Genomic DNA, 19,416 nt, shown 5'->3' with positions numbered 1-19,416 from the left:
TTATCCAAACCTGATTTAATAAAGAAATAATAATACGTTTCACAGCAAGGTATAAATAAACAATAAAATTTAGTGTTTTATCTTCTCAGTGAGTACCTGCATTATAAAAGTAGATAAGTCTTCAAGCCAAAGGAATGGATTGTGAGTATCAGAGAAACATTGGGGAAGTGAATTTGGTGCAGGAGGCCTTAGGTCCTCCAAAATTACATCACCTTGGATTAGTAAGGATCTTTTGGTGTTAGAAACCTGGAAAAAAATCACCACTGAATTTTGAACGAAGAGATGGCATTGTAGTCATTAACTTTTCCTAAATAACTTCTACTGATTCGAGAAAAAACATGCCCTATTAAGCAATATTTTGACCACCCACATTTACCTACTTAGCTTTAGCACAACATTTCCTGCTTATTTTATACTTACTGTTCCAGAAAATCCCAGATATGCTGGAAAACCTCTGGACTGAGGAATTCATTTGTCTGTGTGCTCTGGGACATGGTGGATCGGTAATAACTTTCTTTCCAAGAGAAATGAGCTGGGGTTTCTACGAAACTTAAAAGGACAAAAATGAAACCAGTATTATACTTTCTGTATTTATGACACTGAATATTTAAATTAAAGCATACTCTATCATGAAAACATCAAGTGAATCTATAAAACCATGCAGGTATATATGTAGCACATGTTACAAGTTGCACAACTGGCATTTCTTCAGATAGTGTAATGAATCCAATTTTGCCATAAAATGAGGCAGACCTCCAATGCTAGACAATCTCATCTTCTATCAAAGCTCTCCTTTCCTAACTAATAATATTATTATGCTCTATACCTCCACTATCCAACATCTGTGTTCCGTAGATTTTGAAAAGAAAATAAACATTTCCTCATTAAATCTGACAGCAAGTCTGACCTATCATTAAACCCATTTTATAATAGTCTCGACTGATTTTCTGCCCATTCTGCCACCAGCAGGTAAGAAATAGAACTAGGAAACAGAAATGAACTCAGAAAATTTAAATTTTTTCCTCAGATTAATCACCCCTCCCATAACCACAATCTTAGAATCACACTGAGGGACAATAAACTCAAACCTGTGGACCTAATATTTTTTAATTTTTTATTGCCAGTTACTTACCTTGATGTGTGGGTGGTTCTTAATTAAAGTGCAGAATTGTATGTTAGACTTAATGATAAGCAAACATCTGAACACTTTGCAAATGAATCTTATTTCTGTCTGCTTCATTTTGCTGCTGAGCCCTCAAGTTTGCCTTACTTATTTTTTTTAAACATTTATTCCTATATATTTGGAGGAAAACATCAGCTTTCTCAGATGATGAGTTCTCCAAATCTAAATATTATCTGGGCAGATCATCTTAATATGTGATTTGTTGTGATAATCAGTAGACTAATTTTATCCCAGGATAAAATTAGTTAAATTCTTAATTATTACTATTCCTGTTATAAAGAATTAGAAAAATACTGTATTAGGATAGTCAATCATCTTCTTAAAATTTCAAATATGTGTGCTGGTCTAGTAATACAGTAGAAGATACTAGTATTAGATTTATTAATGCTGATTTCCAAGCTACCTGCAATAGCACATTCATTTGCTCAAGTTAAACATGCATAGAGGACTTATTTGCCAGGAAGCATAATGGAAACTGGAAATAAAAAGTGTATAATACTGTCTTATCTTCTAGGAAGTGATGGTATAGAAGGAAAGACAGGAAAACAAACCTACAGTAAATGTGTTAGCAGTGTAGACAGCACTACGAAAACACAAAGATGAACAGTGTAATTTTTTTTTTTTTTTTTTTTTTTTTGAGGGAGTCTCGCTCTGTCGCCCAGGCTGGAGTGCAGTGGCGCAATCTCGGCTCACTGCAAGCTCCGCCTCCCGGGTTCACGCCATTCTCCTGCCTCAGCCTCTCCAAGTGGCTGGGACTACAGGCGCCCGCCACCACGCCCCAGCTAATTTTTTGTATTTTTAGTAGAGACGGGGTTTCACCGTGGTCTCGATCTCCTGACCTCGTGATCCGCCCTCCTCGGCTCCCAAAGTGCTGGGATTACAAGCATGAGCCACCGCGCCCGGCCGAACAGTGTAATTTTATTTGAGGAATCAAGGAAAGAGCCTTAACTGATGAAAATTAGGAAGGTCAGGTAAGAGCTAATGGTACAGAGTGGGCACTCTATGATAACAGCATAAACAAAATACTATAATGGAAAATAGCCTGGTATGTGTGAGAAAATCACAAGCAACTCTGTGTTAATATTTTGAAAAATTTTGGGCAGAGCATGCTGGGAGATTAAGCCAGAGAGATAAGAAGAAACTTATGTGCTATGTTTTTAAAAAGCCTATGTCTGTACTTGCGGTGAGAGAGAGAGAGAGAGTGTGTGTGTGTGTGTGTGTGTGTGTGTGTGTATTTACATATATCAAAATATATTACATAATATAGATGTATTTATATATTTAAATGATATACATATAATTTAAAATATTCATATATAAATGATATGTATATTTTAAATAATATATCTCAAAATATTTTAAATAAATTTTAAATTGAGGAAATTACAGATTTACATGCAGTTGTAATGAATATAATACATAGAGATCCCATGTACCCTTTATCCATTTTCTTCGATAGCAACATCTTGTAAAACTACCATATAATATCAAAACTGGGATAGTGACATTGATAAAATCCAGTGATCTGACTCATAAATCCTCAGTTCTACTTGTACTTATTTGAATGTGAGTGTATATATATATATATATATATATATATGTGCATATTTCATTTTATACAATTTTAGCACATGTGTGGAGTAGTGTATCTATCACCACAGTCAGTATTAAAGGATTTGATTCATGAGACAGACACAGTCAGACTATGTTTTATACTGGTAAATCTGAAAGTTGTGTGATGGAAGAATTTACAGCATGTCAGTTTATGGGTAAAGTGGCTATTTACAATGTTCCTGCATCAGTTCAGGTAAGACAACAAAAGGGCAAAATCAGTGGGAATGGAGATGATAGGGACAAAGGCAATTATTAGTAAAAAGGCTAAATCAGATATTGGTTGTGTTACTAATGAAGGGAGAATGAAGAGTCAAAGATGACTTTAAGTTTCCAGCTTGATTGAACCGTGTGGTTGATGATTCTACTAACTACATCAGTAAGTATAGTTGGAGGATCTGGCTTGAAGAAAGAGAGATGATAAACTGCATTTTAGCATGTTGAGTTCTAAGTACCTACGGATATGTAAAAAGTGAAACCAACTTAAATAAGCCTTAAACTCTAGGAAGAAAAATAGACCAAAAGTTTAGAAACAGAAATCTTCCTCATAGTGGAAAAACGAATATGTGAGCATGGATACAATGACCTATGCAGAATAGGTGCAATGAGAAAAGGTACACGGGGCTCCACTTACAAAACCTGAGAACTAACAGACCCTGAGAAGTTTATGGTATTTTAGAAGCCAAGGTAAAAACAAAATTAAAAATAATCAACAGTACTCAATGGCAATGGGATCTAGGAAGATAAGACCTGAAAAATACCTACTAGATTTGACATAAGGAGGTCATTGGCAACCTTGACATTAGAACCTTCTGTAGATTAATGATACCCTCAAAATATTTTGGTGTTTTGAGGAGTAAATGGGGGTGTGCAAAAGAAATGTTTTTTTGGATACAATTGGATTAGAAGAACCTGAATTATGCCTAAAGAGGAAGGAGCTAGTGTGGACAGAGAAAATTTCAAGATCCTGGAAAGAAAGGGAATGGCATGGTAAGAAATCCTGGAATAGGCAGGTTGGAAAAGGTCAAGGCATAGGTAGAGAGGACTGTCTTGAACTAAAACCCCTTAACCCCTCACTCTAGGATGAAGTAGATGGCAAAATTAAGTACAGATATAAAGGTTTTCATAGAAGATAAATAGAAGTCAAGGCTGATGATTTCATTTTTCTTGATGAAGCAGGAGGAAGACAAGGCTATCTGCTGAAAATTGAGGGGGTCAGATATTAAGTGACTATTTGGGAAATAAAGGTGAGGGATTAGAAATGTGAATCAGTTCAGAAAACATGAATTTGTCATCTCCCAACCTACACAGCTATGTGATTATCTCCAGCTTATACCACTGGGGAAGGGAACAAAATAATAGATAAAAACAATACTACTGTTGTTCCACTGAATAGGTTACATCAGAGAATTAAGGGAATTGTGAAGACTAGCTTTGGATTCAGATTGGAGAGGGCAGGAAGAAGGTCCAGGGCAAGGAAACTCTGTCTCTTCCAAAAATACAAAAATTATCTGGGCATGGTGGTGGGCGCCTGTAATCCCAGCTACTCGGGAGGCTGAGGCAGGAGAATCACTTGAACCCAGGAGGCAGAGGTTGCAGTGTGCCAAGATCGCGCCACTGCATGAGTGAAACTCTGTCTCAAAAAAAAAAAAAAAGAAGGAAGGAAGGGAGGGAGGGAGGGAGAGAGAGAGAGAAAGAGAGAGAGAATGAGAAAGAGAGAGAGAAAGAGAAAAAGAGAAAAAGAGAGAGAAAGAAAGAGAAAGAAAGAAAGAAAGAGAAAGAAAGAAGAAAGAAAGAAAGAAAACTATGTCTCTAAGGTCAAAACAGTTATATAGGGAAGGAATTAACAAAATTGATAGAAATGGAAGAGTGGGGTATGAGAATTAATGAGGTCCCTATAATTAGAAGACCATCTGATAATCCAGTATCTTTAAATTAAAAGGGTATATTAATTTTCTTCACTTTTCTTTTGAGATTGTGGCCAACTTGGTTTATTTACTGCCAAATAGTGAGTAGAGAAGAAGTAAAAGTTAATGGACTTAACGTTGAAGTGAAATTTATAAATACTCTCATGATGACACTTTTGAATATATTTGATTTACACTAAAATTTGTCTTCAGATAAAACTGAAGTATAAGAAAATAGGAAAAATAAAAGTAAATGCAATTCATAGAAAATGTCAAAAACAGAAGTGAACAAAGGCATGAATTATTCCAAAACCAAAATGCAGATAAACTCCCACATGAGTGGCCATATACATGGACCCATAAGAACATCCCCAACATCCAAAGATCTAAACGGGATGCCTGATAGCTTGGAAGCCAGGTGAGCACTAGAAGGTAAACATCACCACACAAAGTAGGCTCCAACAATAATGATCTTCGTGTGTGAGATTCGACAACGTGTGAGTTTCTAAGTTGGCAGAAATGTAGATTTAGTTTCTAGAGAGATTGATAGATAATGTGACCAACATCTTCAATAATAAAGACCAACGCAGATTCAAAAAAGAGTGTTACGTAGAAGGAAGACATTATCTCTAAGGCAGAAGAGAGAAAAACAGCACTGGTTCCATTCTCATCATCTATTTCTATTATTTCCCTTATTTCCACATAGTAAGTTCTGGTTCCTGTCTATACTTATTTTGTTATTTTTTTGTTTCGCTTTTATCGCTAGGTTCTGACTCCTAAAAGTCATTTCCCTGTATTTCTAATGTCACCATAATCACCTGTGAAAACTTGGAAAAGCCTCCAGACTCCTCAAACTTCAGCTTCCTTGCACGTGACAGCATGGAGATGAGGATCTCCACCCCACTGCCTTTCCCATGCCTACCCAACCCTCAATGCCCTCTTCCTTACATAGTACTTCCTAGTTCCTAATTTAAGTATAATTTTTCTCCTTTGAATTTTGTTCTTTTATTTCATCTCATCAATGCTACTTTGTCCTACTTTGCTTGTTCAACGATTAACCTACTACAGAGGATTTTAGGTAATTTGTGGGTGAAACATCTCTCTCTCAACTCTGTATTTCTTCTGGTTTTATAGCTCCTTGAGGATAGAGTTGAAGAATTTCAAGTTTTGGAATGGGGCTGACCTAGGTTCAATCTCAGTTCTACTAATGACATTCTTAGAGGCCATGGCCAAGTTACTCAATCTCTTTGAACCTTAGTTTCTTCAACTATGCTTCCCTCAGAGGGTGGTTGAGAGGCTTTCTTTAAATGTGCTACATAATTTTTATACAGTGCCTGGTAGTCAATGCATTGGTTCTATCACAAAAAGTGCTATCGTCTGCATCCAGGACATACTTGCTGAATTAAACTGATTAGATAGTGTGTTTGAATGGTCTCTTCAAGCTTTTAAAGTGTCACATAAAAATAAAGTAATTATATGAAACCTATCCTTCCCTTCTATTTGTGACCTCGGGTCAAAACAATACCCTCATCACCGCTCATTTTCTTTTAGATCACTTTTGTCTTAGACTGGCTACATTAAATGAGGCAACTTTACTCCTCTCAGGGCTTCAAGGGAGCTTTATTACAAAAGACAGGGGTGGTGGAGGGAAGTTGGAATAGATCAGTCATTTTCAACTTGTGTTTCCGGATATCCTCAGTTTCCTGGTGACTCAGTGTGTTCACCAGAGGTAAAGAAACAGCCAGTGTTGGTGGGACTTGATACGCACCTCCTTAACACCATGAAGTTCAGCTTTTTCTTGTCTAAGGTATATTAGGGTTCTGAACAAGAGTCCATTTAAAGAAAGTGTCTCTTTCTTAAAAACAAAAAAAGAAAGAAACATTAATGGTCTATGTTAGGGGATCTTCATGGCCTTTTCTTTTCATGCTCAGTATTAATTTCCACTTTATGGATAAATATGTTGAAACATTATTGAGAGAAAAGGAGGAAAAAGATTAACTGGTGCCATAGGGCAGGAAGAGTGAAGCAAATCCTACCTATCTTCCAAGTCTTTACCTTTGGGTGACTCTGAGTATCAATTTACTCATAGAACAATCACTCTGTTCAAAGGTTTTTGTCAAGTCAGTCACACCTAAAGATAGAAAGCCCGAAGTCTATTTTTTTTTGAAGTTGTTTTTCTTGGATTAACTATCTTACACTCTGCATTAATTCAGGAAAAAAGAACTTGACAGAAGTGACCTGAAAACATAAAGAGGTGTCTGCCAATAGTCTGGACTCCCTCTTGCTTTGCCTGTTCTTCCCTAAACGCTGTCATTTTAGTCTGTTGCACCTTTATTTTCTGTCAGTGTGCTTGAAAATCTCCACATCTCTAAAATTGCAGATTCCAAACAACCTTAGTTGCATAGATGGGTTTTAGAAATAATAGACCTGAGAGGTCGTCTAGCTTAGTTTTTCTAATTTAACAGACAGAAAAACTGGTTCACACCAGATACATTTCATGAAAACCTAAGTGTTTTTTTTTTTTTTTGAGATGAAGTCTTGCTCTCTTGCTTAGGCTGGAGTGCTGTTGCATGATCTTGGTTCAGTGCAACCTCTGCCTCCTGGGTTCAAGCGATTCTCCTGCCTCAGCCTCCTGAGCAGCTGGGATTACAGGCATGCACCACTGCGCTCGGCTAATTTTTGTATTTTTAGTAGAGACAAGGTTTCACCATGTTGGTCAGGCTGGTCTCAAACTCCTGACCTCAGGTGATCCACCAGCCTCAGCTTCCCAAAATGCTGGGATTACAGGCGTGAACCAGAGCACCTGGTGCTAAGTCTTTATCTATAGTCCAATAAGAAAAAAATTGTGCATCAGAAACAAATTCTTGTCATGAATTGTCTAACCCTTGACTTCTTTTAACAGTTCTCATACTTACTCCCCTTTGGAACATCCAAACTTAAAGCTATGAGACTACAAATAGACTTGATTGCATAGAAACATCAATATAAATTCATTTAACAAAATAAAATAGCACTTAGTAGTGATGCAGACCAGAAGCTCATTGATGCTACTAGATTTCCTGGCTCAAAGGCCTCCTTGACAGGGTGCCAGCAGTTGTAAGAGAGAATGTTGCAGGAGAAATCTCCAATACAGCAGGCCTGGAGGGACCTCCTCCTCACCAACTGTGATCAAACTGGGATATCCTCATTGGGAGGATGGGATCACAAATAGGTATAAACCTTTGAGGACCTCACAAAATGTCAGCATTTATACATGATGATCTTTATGTTCAGCAAGGATAGGGAAGTTGTTACTCAGGTGTTGGTAATAAAACTGAGATTTAAATTTATATTGTTTCAGACTCATGCTTCGCTGAATTACACATATGGCTCCTAATTTTCATTCACCATAAAACTTGGGCAATATGAAGTTCTCATAGTTAAGAGGAATATTTCTTTTTTCTGTGAAATAACTATTTTACTAATTCTGTCTTATCAAAATAGTCATCCTTTTTCCACAATATGACCAGAAAATTGGCATAAGAAAATGGGTAATGATAGGTGAATGATATTTACAGAATGCTTGCACTTCTGCAGATTCTCAATGTTGCCAGAAGGAACTGACTCTCAAATGTAATATAAGAAAAGACAGTTAGGATTACTATTGCTCAAGGAAATTTGAGCCCTCAAAGACTCTGGAAGTATCCCCAACCCTTAGATAAAAGTGATTCAAAACTCTAAACATGACTTCTTCCACCTATCCATCCATCCAATTTATCAATCCATCCAATTATTGCTTAAGCTTTAATTATCAACCTCCCTAGATCTTTTGCAAAATGAGTCTTCTGGTTAGCTTCAGAAGCATTCCTGACCTCACAATTCCTTTTACATTTTTAGTTCAGAAAACATTCCAATACTTAGAGTTTACTCTGCCATTATTATAACTATTCCATCATTAATCATCATACTTAGTTTTGAGGATGCCAAAGAATACCTTGATGCCTTTTAGTGTATTGCCTTTTTATTGTACCTAACAGTGCCCAAGGACCCTGGAGGACTAAATTTATTCATAAACTTGAGATAAATTTGTCTCCAAAACTCACTTGCAAACTCTAAATCAAGTCCATTAGCATCTTTTTTTCCTTAGATGGAAATCTTTCCTTTTCAACCTCATATGGAAAAATATGAAGTTCCTTATCTCTCTACTCATCCCAACTCAAATCCATGTCAGCTTAACTCTCAGAAAACAAAACTTCAAAGAATAAAATTCACTTAGAGCATTTTGTATGCCTTAATATCTCAATTTGCCACAATTTGAACAAAAATTGTTATCAGGGAAATTCTTTTTATATATTACTCAACCAATATATTCTTAAAAAACTCTATTTTGTATATTTCAACACTCATTTCTCCTAGTTAGTTGACCTCTTTTCATCTTCAGAAGTCTTTTCTCTCCTGACTGACCATGACCTGTCTTAAAATCTGATTGCCCACAGCTTCACAGCTTGCTTCTTCCATGATCTTTTACTGTACAGTCCAACCCCAAATTTCTCCCATTAAAGTTCTACATATTTAGCCCAAACTTGGCAGTCATTAATTCTGAGGGAGGGTCCTTTTTCTCTCTCAATTACCAAATTCTCTAAAGGCTTATGTTTTGTGGCCTGTTCTTTATCCTAACCAACTTCTTCCTTAAAGGTAATGATTTCTCTGAATATAATCCCCTTCACTCATGCTCCCCATCCCACTAAACTTCCTTGCCTTTTTCATTAGTCAGCAGTTGCCCCTAGTAAAGGACTACGTAATGATCAGCATTCTCAAGCAGAATTTTCATTAGGTTACTCCTTTTGTGACAGAGAATTTAGTCATTAACCCTGCATCCTTGACAAAATCTAATCACCTTTGTCTCTCATTCTTTTGAGCAAACCCTCCTTACAAATTGTTTCGCCAGCTGATATGGTTTGGCTCTGTGTCCCCACCCAAATCTCACCTTGAATTGTAATAATCCCCATGTGTCAAAGGGCAGGACCAGGTGGAAGTAATTGGATCATGGGGGTGGTTCCCCGCCACCCACTCTGTGCTGTTCTCCTGAAAATGCATGTGTCTTATGAGACCTGATGGTTTTATAAGTATCTGGCATTTCCCTGCTTCCGCTCATTCTCTCTTCTGCCACCCTGTGAAGAGGTGCCTTCTGCCATTTTGTAAGTTTCCTGAGGCCTCCCTCAGCCATGCATAACTGTAAGTGTATTAAATCTCTTTTCTTTATAAATTACCTAGCCTCTGGTATCTCTTCAAAGCAGCATGAAAGCAAACTAATACACCAGCTGTATCCTACAGGTTGTTTTCATCCTTGAGCCCTTACACATTGACCTTTTACATAATCCACCATCTTCCCCCAAGTCATATTCTTTACATTTGCCAACACTGAGCTCACCTAGAAAGGATACAATATTTATATATCTTGTTTGGGTTCATACCCTCAATTTGGCATGCTTTAAGTATTCTTGTCCTTAGTTCATTCTATCATAATTTACCCACAAATTTACCCACATTGAAATGGTGTTTCCATTTTGTGTATGTAGATCTGTTGCCTCAACCAATAAGACACTGACACTCACAAAACATTATTTTCCTTTTTTTTTGTGGACAGATCTGTAGAAGGGAAAAACTAGAAAGGGCTTTATTTCTCATAATCTCTACTCCTTTCTTTTTATAAATGAAACTCATAGGGATTTTACTCATATCCCACAGGAAGTCCACAAGTATCTAGTTCTGTAGCCTAGCCATCCTGGATCCTTACACAAAGCTCTTCAGACATAAAGTGTACAGTTAACACTTTTGCAAACTGTACTGTCTAACTCCACAAATATAAAACATGTTATCAAACTTCACTCTACTATACTAAATTCATCAGTTAATATTCTGACCTATTTCAGTCTAGAATCGGGCATTTGGTAGAAGACAAAGATAAGGAATACTTGAGTATCTTGTTTAAAATGTCATTTTAACATTAAAGCATGCAAACCTAGTAACATGCATGCTCACAAACAGGGTACTTATTGACAAACTGCCCCCAAATTAGAATTTAGGAGAAATTTGAATAAGTGCAATCACCATGATATCAGGTTTGGAATACATCAGGGTTTTACACAACTGTGAACACTTGATGGAAAATGCATGTAACATCCACGACTCAGATACATGAAAATGGAGCTCAGGAAGGACTATGGGGAAATAGAAACCTGTAGAGATGGTTTCTTAGGATTAAAGAATGTGATAAATTGAATTTAGACAAAAAAGAAAATAAAATATGGAAAAAGAAAAAGTAGACCTTCTTGGAAAAAATTATAAGGTTGAATGGTTGGAAGTACCTTAAGTCATCTAGTCCAAACTCTTAACTTATTAACAGTGATCTTGCAACCTCAGCCGAGTATCTGTACCACATAAGGCTGCTCGCTCTTTGTCAGACAACTCAGAATGCTGAATGAGTGATTTAAAAATTGAGGAAAGGTTTACTGCCCTAAAACCTCCAGACACTGGTGTGATTCATGCAGAAAATAATCCAATTGCAGTGGCCTTCAACCTTTTCTCAGTTACAGAATCTATTATGAGAATCTGATGACAGTTTTGAACAATCTTATACAATAAACAAAAGAAGTAAAAATGAAGTATACATACTGACATACATATAAGTGATTGGGTTTGATTTTCAAAGATTTTATAGACCTTAATCCACGTTCCTAATCCAAGTCCCATAGCTGAAAGCTTAGTGAAGAATCTGCACGGTAATCTTTCATCTGGATTAGGTGTTGGCAAACTACTACTCACAGGTAAAATCTATCCCACCACTTGTTTTTGTAGGTAAAGTCTGTTAAGGACACTGCCATATTTATTCCGGTGTTGGTATATGGCTGCTTTTGAGCTACAACAGCAGAATTGAGGAGTTGCAATAGCAACCATGTGGCCCACAGAGTCAAAAATATTTTCTGGCCCTGTGTAGAAAACCTTTGCCAACCCCTGATGTATATAAAAGACCTTTAAAGATTTTAAAATAAATTGCAGTTTGAGTTGATTAGTACTTGTGAAGTTGTAGAAACTTTCTCTTGGACCATTATATGTGGAGTACAAAATAAAAGTGGGAGATCACTGGGCTAATAATATTTGTCAACCCAGGGAATTACAAGCAATCAGATGTGGACCTGGAAATAAGAAGTGACCCTGGACCGGCCGGGCGAGGTGGCTCATGCCTGTAATCCCAGCACTTTGGGAGGCTGAGGCGGGCGGATCACGAGGTCAGGAGATCGAGACCATCCTGGCTAACATGCTGAAACCCCGTCTCTACTAAAAATACAAAAAAATTAGCCGGGCATGGTAGCGGGTGCCTACAGTCCCAGCTACTCGGAAGGCTGAGGCAGGAGAATGGCGTGAACCCAGGAGGCGGAGCTTGCAGTGAGCCGAGATCGCGCCACTGCACTCCAGCCTGGGCGACAGAGCGAGACTCCGTCTCAAAAAAAAAAATAAAGAAGTGACCCTGGACCAATGAGGCAGGATCCTTGGTTCACACCTGATTTTTTTTAACTGTTCATGTATTTTTCTTATCATCATCATTAATATTTTAGCACTTTAAATATGGGATGGTGACCCAATTCATAAAGCATGATATATCACACAGATATGATTCAATAGTCTATTGCTGCATAATGATTCAAACCTGGAATACTTCAATAAAAAATCACTTTCACACATACTCCATTTGATAGTCATATTACGAACTATGTATCATATTGAACCTTAGGAACTTCCTGTTTTGTAGGTTAATGGTGGAATGCTACCAAGTTCATATGGTTCGATGTCATAGAATGAATATTATTGTCAACATTCTACAGCTGAATAACATTAAAATACTTGTCGAGAGCACACATTCCATCAATAGGCAGCAGACCAAGGTCTTGAGCCTCATTCTTTGGACTGCCGCTACTCACTGATAAGACGATCGGCCCACCCGGAGAGTAAGACTGAGTGACGTTTATATGGAGGAACAAGATACATGTTTATGGATTTTTCTTAAATATAAATTTGCCTAATCTGTACGTGTTTTATTCCAAACATTCACTAGCAATGATGACAAAATATTCCACCCGCCCCACCCAAGATGAACTTTCGCTCTGTCGCCCAGGCTGGAGTGCAATGGCACCATCTCGGCTCACTGCAACCTCCGGCTCCTGGGTTCAAGCAATTCTCCTGCCCCAGCCTATCAAGTAGCTGGGATTACAGGTGTGCGCCATCACGCCCAGCTAATTTTTGTATTTTTTAGTAGAGATGGGGTTTCACTATGTTGGTCAGGTTGATCTCGAACTCCTGACCTCGTGATCTGCCCACCTCAGCCTCCCAAAGTGCTGGGATTACAGACGTGAGCCACCACACCCGGCCGGCAAAATAATTTTACATTTGTATTGGCTATATATGTGTTGCACTGAAGAATCAGTAGTAACAAAGAACCATGGCAGAAAGCTGAGAATTCATACACTCACTTTCCAAAGCAGGATTTCCTCCCCCACCATCTGCCCCCATATTGCTAAATTCCCTCGTGTGGTTCCCTTCAAAGTGAAGGAAATATATATTTCACCTGTCCTGACTTTATTTGTTCCAACTCTTGGTACTAAAATAGCTTAAATCAGAGTCTTTAAAATGTACTTTATCACAACGGGATACATATTATTAAGTTTTGGTGGCATAAAAATAGAAGTTTTAAACTGTAAAATTAGTCATCTTGCCATTCAGCAACGATTTCCTTTTATATATTAATTTTTACATGTTCATATTCCTAGTCCCGATAAGCCCTATGTTTTATTTTTTTAATTTTCTGTTGATTATGCTGTAACCCTATTTGAAAGTGGACTTCACAGGGTCTGTCTTGTGTATAAACTTCACATTACCATGTTTACCTAATTCCTTAACATTCAACGTAATAATTATTTATACTATGTCTGTTTTAATTATTTGTCCTGGTAAATTTCATTTTTAGTAAATATACAAAGTTGACTAAAGACAGGAAATGTGGTTTATATAAATCACAACCTTCAGACTTTTTTTTCAGAATGAGGTAAAACACCTTGAAAAAATAGTATCTAGCAGTAAAGTCTGATACAAATCATAAGGATTTATTTATTAAGCAACACATTTGTGCAGATCATGGTGAGAAGTAGGGGAGAAAAAGAAATCTATCACTGGTTTATCCTTGCCCCATATTTTTTAAATATCAATTATCTGAGACTGTGTTATATATTTACATGTTGATTGTTAGTCTCTCCCGCACCCCCGTCCACCCCACTGCCTGAAGAATGTAAGCTTAACATGAGCTGATTGCCCCGTTCATGGATGCATCCCCAAGGCCTGGAACAGTGCTCAGCACGAAGGTGTTCCGTAACCATAATGCTTGTGAATACAGAATGTGAACAGAGGAGATGGAGTGGATTTGAATCCCAGGTGCATTTAATTGTATTTAGCTTCCACTCTTGCAAAACATCTCTGTTAGTTACTGCCCCAGCTCCACTGTAGAGATGCAAAGAAAGTATTAGAGAATATCATTCTAAGTGAAGTAACCCAGGAATGGAAAAACAAACAGCATATGTTCTCACTCATAAGTGGGAGCTAAGCCATGAGGATGCAAAGGCAGTAAGAATGACACAGTGGACTTTGGGGACCCGGGGAAAGGGTGGGAAGAGGGTGAGGGATAAAAGACTACAAATTGGGTTCAGTGTATACTACTCAGGGGATGAGCGCAGCAGAATCTCACAAATCACCTCTAAAAAACTTAAGTAACCAAACACTACCTGTTCCCCAATAACTTATGAAAATAAATCATTATTAAGAATTAAATATAAATTACATACCATAAAAAAGTAATGAATTAGGGAAATTTTAACACCACAGAATCTTGAAGATATATTTATATCTCGCATCCCTACACATAACAGAATTCCTGATATAATAACTGGGCATTCATAAACATTTGTTGAATGGATGAATGGCTTAATTCATACAGCCTGAAAAGGTTAGTATAAAAATATAGGTTGGATAACTCATAAGTCTTTATTCTTACTGGTATATTGCAATGACCTCTGTGAGGAGTGAAGTGGATATTTGCAACAATGAGACAAAAAAAAAAAAAAAAAATTGAAAGCCAGACACAAGAACAAAAAAGTACTTGCAAAACCCCTGAGGACTTTGGTGTGATAACACAACCCAGTAAATAAGGTTCCCCATGGTAATCCGAGGGTGCACACTATTTTTGGCTTAAAAAGTAAAATATGTATTATATTCAGAAATGTCTACCTTCCGATACAAAAAGAAACATAAAATGCTATCTAACAAGTATTATAGAAAGCTACCCAGGGTAATGTATTTCTTAAAGACACCTGGTAGATAAGTTTTGTTTTTACTAAATCGTTAGGGCACATTTTGTTCCTCTCTGATCAGAATTACATTTTGTCTATGGTACAGATTTTTATTTATAGTTCCTACCTGACTGGTTGGTTCATGGAGAGAAGAACCAAATTTTAGTTTCTGGCCTTTGTGGGTTCACAGATTAGCACAGTATATGGCACAGAGTGGGTGTCAAAAAATGTTTGTTGGATTAAATATTTGAAAAGGACAAGTAACAATGCTAACATCAATAACAGAATCAATAGCTATCATTTGATTGTTTCCATGAGCAAAGTATCTGCAATATGCCTGACAGGCATTGTTTAATTTTCACAACATCCCTTGAATTAGATACCAACATGAACCCATTTAATAGATAAGAAAAATGCTCAAACTCACATGGTAATCAAGAGAATGGGAACTCTGCGTTCTTAAGGATATGGCTTCAGAGTCCCTAGTCTGTCATTTACAAGGTTAATAACTTTGGGCGAGCTATGCAAACTCTCTAACCTTCAATTTCCATATCTGTAATGGTGAGAAGGAGAATACAGTAGTAACTATATCACTGAAGGAAAAAAGGTCTTGACTCTTTACCTTAGAAGGTCACTCCACTTCCCCAGTAAGGAGCGGTAGGTGTCACACTTTACAGTTTAACAGAAATACTTGGGAGTACATTTGGAAAATGCCAGTTCCTTGTCCCTTCCTCCAAGAGATTCTGTTTCAAATGATCTGGACTGAGGCTTACAAATCTGCACTTTAAACAAACTGCAGTTGAAAACACGTGGCTTCAGTATTCACCTAAATTCCAATCTGTTTAGAGTTTTATTAAAGACAGAGCACTTTAATAAGCCTGCATTTTCTCTAAATATCTGTCCTCAAATAGACATCAGTCTTATTCACTATGATGTCACTTTAATACTTGAACAAAATAGTATGATGTAATAATTATAATTAATATAACACATACTGCATGCTAGGCATTGTTCTAAATGCTTTATGAATATTTAATCCTCCCAACAAAACATGATAAAGTTGGTATTTTATACACACCCACGTTTACTAGGTGTATAACTTTGGGGAAGGTACATGAGCTTTCTGTGCCTGGAGTAGTTCTTAACTGTCACACTGTGCGGACTCTCTTAGGAGTGAACAGAGTTCAGAGCCCTGCCTTACAGGCCCAAGGCGTTCACTGGCTGGGATCCTGGGCAAGTCCCTGCCCCTGTTTGGGATTCAAGTTCCTCCTCTATGAAGTGAAGGGGTTGATTCCCATGAGCTCTAAGGCCCTCTGGTCCAAAGATTCTATCGTGCATTTTACAGGAGACTTTTGACCTTGTTATCAGATGAACTACAGCCCAAGGATTGCTGACACTGAAGATGCACTCATCCTTCTAAGGCTGTTCCCTTATTATTTTTTCTTACCTGCCAATTCCAAACACTTCCTGCTGAGTTATTTGTCCTCTGTCGTTCCTTTTTGCTGAGGAAACCAAATATACTTCAGTCTAGAGAGGGTAGATCAGCGTCTTCAGAGAATTCTTTCCAAGCCCTGCTGTCTTTGTTTAATCTGGCCCCAGAGAGCTTCCACCTGCGCCTGTTTGAACCTCATTACTCTCCCAGGGAGGCTCACCAGTTTCTTGTCTCTCGTTTCCTACTCTCTTCTTGAGCAATGACATTCTTCTGGCCTAATTCACCCTCAGTAACATCTCTCCAATCCATCCTTCCTACTTCTCTACTTTCTTGCTGTTGTTTAATTCCAGGCTTAAACCTTCAGGCTTCCTTTAGCCCTGTATTTCTCAAAGCTGGCTACACATTAGAATATCTGGGATGCTTAAAATACAGATGCCTGGGCACTACCCCAGCTCCATTAAATCAGAATTTCCCAGACTTAAATCTGAGCTGGAATATTACTTAAAAGTCTAGAAATTCCACAAGAGTGTGATGCTTGGTGAGGTTCAGAACCATTGCTGTCTAGACTTCAGGAGTCTCAGGTGGAGAGGATAAGCAAATCAGAATCACCTGGGCAGCTGGATGCTCCTTACGCCCAGGGAGGTAAGTCTGGGCATGTGAAACAAGCGAGAGCCTCCCAGGTGGTTTGAAGAAGTCCTTTTATGAAGCAAAGTTCTAGCTGAACCTCCAAAGCAAGATGGATCATTATACTTTCCTGCCGCCCACCTTAGCACAGCAACCCAAGGATTCTTGTTGTGTCTTGCCACCCAGTTAATATTTCCAATCACAACGGGCAATGCAGAGAAAAAAAAAAAGAGCACATGATAGAAAGTTCCATATATTTTTCACTGTCTGCCCTAACTAGCCAGGTAACTATGGGGGAATCCCTTTTTCTCTCTAGTTTTCATTTTCCCCATGTGTAATAGAAGCTTATTGTATTACTAGAAAATCACTAAGCATCCTTCCTACTTTATTATTCTATTATTGTAAGGCCCACAACCTATTGTTCCTCTCTCCATTACACAAGTAGCCCTAGTTCTTTCAACATTCAGCTGACAACAGGCAATTCATCTGAGAAAATCTATTCACAACTCCTGGTAAAGACGGTCCACTGTAAACCAATAACTACTGCTGCAAAGACTTCTTCAAACTTCCTACTGCACCAAAAACTCTCTGCCCGAATTGCAGATCAGGTCTCTAAATCTCTGCAAAGATCTTCCCTGTCAGTGTCCTCTTATAGCAACTTCATCGGAAGGCAATCACCTCCTACAGGCAAATGCCTTTATGGACACGGCTGGGAGAGACTTGTTTACGAACAGGCCCTCTAGCCTCACCCCTCCAGCTGTCCAGTGATGCACAGAAGGTAATTCCAGTGTGATTGCAGTGTGGCTGCTGGGAGCCTTCTCTTTGTTTGCTGTCTCTTAGTGTGAGATGGCTGAGTCTGTTAGGAGATGCTGGATAATGAATTTGTAGCAGAGTCTCTCCCTATCTCGCTCTCTGCTCCCTGCCAGGCTCCAGTCTTCTTTTTTTTTTTTGAGACGGAGTTTCACTCTTGTTCCCCAGGCTGGAGTGCAATGGCATAGTCTCAGCTCACTGCAACCTTCACCACCCGGGTTCAAGTGATTCTCCTGCCTCAGCCTCCTGAGTAGCTGGGATTACAGGCATGTGCCACCACGCCCGGCTAATTTTGTATTTTTCGTAGAGACAGAGTTTCTCCATGTTCGTCAGGCTGGTCTCGAACTCCTGACCTCAGGTGATCTGCCCGCCTCAGCCTCCCAAAGTGCTGGGATTCAGTCTTCTTTAATGTAAGAGATGCACTATCTAAAGTTATTGGAGACAGGATGGCCTTTAAGGCCCTGTCTAATGAGAACATACTATGTACAATGTATAAGAAGTTTTTCCACAAGTTAATGAAATATACTTAAGCCAATAATGATAATAAAAATAATATTTAACAGGATAAACATTTAAAATCAGGAGTGTTCACAAGCTTTGATCTTCCCCTTCAATGATTCTTCCTCCTTGGCCTGGTTCTTTGACATCTGTATCTGAGAATGGTGGAGGGAGAAGAGAGATGAACAAATTTAGCAATGATGCTTTAGTCTATCTACAAAACAAAGAGCTCTGAGATAGAGGTGGTGTGGAAAAAATGAAAACCTTGTGGGCGGAGCTTGCTGGGGGCAAGAATTTGAGACAGGGTTTGGCAGAGGAAAAATGAATAGATTGTAACTTGTGAAGGCAGGAGAGAAGAGTAAACAATGAAAAGTGCTACTGAAGATTATGAACTGGATCTTCTTTAATATCCTTTTAGAAACAGAATAAATGAGATTAAATGAATAAAAATCCTTTTAAGTTTTATGTGATTGTTCAGTGCTTCTCAAATGCAGTACTTCTTAGAGGACAAACCCAGGCTTTATCTACATTTCAAGAAAGAAATTTGTTTTTTAAAGTTCATAGAGAAAAAGAGGAGCATAATTCCAAAGAAAAGGGCTCAAGAAGGAGATCTGGCTCAAGAAAAACAGAAGACTCCCTGAAACAGGGATCTACAAAGTGCTACCCACAAAATTACTCTCACCTGTTTTTGCAGCATTTTAAGCCATGCTCATTTGTTTAGGTACAGTCTACGACTGCTTTCAACCTGCGACGGCAGAGTTGAGTAGCTGTGACAGAGACTGCATGGCCTGCAAAGCTGAAAATATTCACTCTGATTTTTTACAGAAAAGCTTTGCTGGACTAGACTCGAAGATAACATTTTATGGCATGATTATGCCATAAAATGGAGGGACTAGATGTGTTGATTGGTCAGGTAGAACTTTACAAAAGAAATCTGGAGGAATAAACAGATTTCTGATAAATTGGATGCAAAAATAA

At 38.1% G+C, this 19,416-nt stretch overlaps 1 protein-coding gene across 5 annotated transcripts in view; it reads right to left on the bottom strand.

Moving 5' to 3' along the window:
* Positions 1–19,416, bottom strand: part of TP63 (tumor protein p63) — a 255,639-nt gene that overhangs the window by 155,891 nt on the left and 80,332 nt on the right. For all 5 annotated transcript variants that reach the window (XM_004089711.3, XM_030822973.1, XM_003256651.4 and 2 more), the window contains exon 2: positions 421–549. In XM_004089711.3, coding sequence (XP_004089759.1) covers positions 421–549 — 129 coding nt within the window. The remainder of the gene's footprint in view (positions 1–420; positions 550–19,416) is intronic.

This window comes from Nomascus leucogenys, chromosome 11 (genome assembly GCF_006542625.1).
Source record: "Nomascus leucogenys isolate Asia chromosome 11, Asia_NLE_v1, whole genome shotgun sequence".
NCBI classification, from domain to species: Eukaryota; Metazoa; Chordata; class Mammalia; order Primates; family Hylobatidae; genus Nomascus; species Nomascus leucogenys.
The sequence above is the reverse complement of the archived record's forward strand: the minus strand, read 5'-3'. Positions and strand labels throughout refer to the sequence as shown.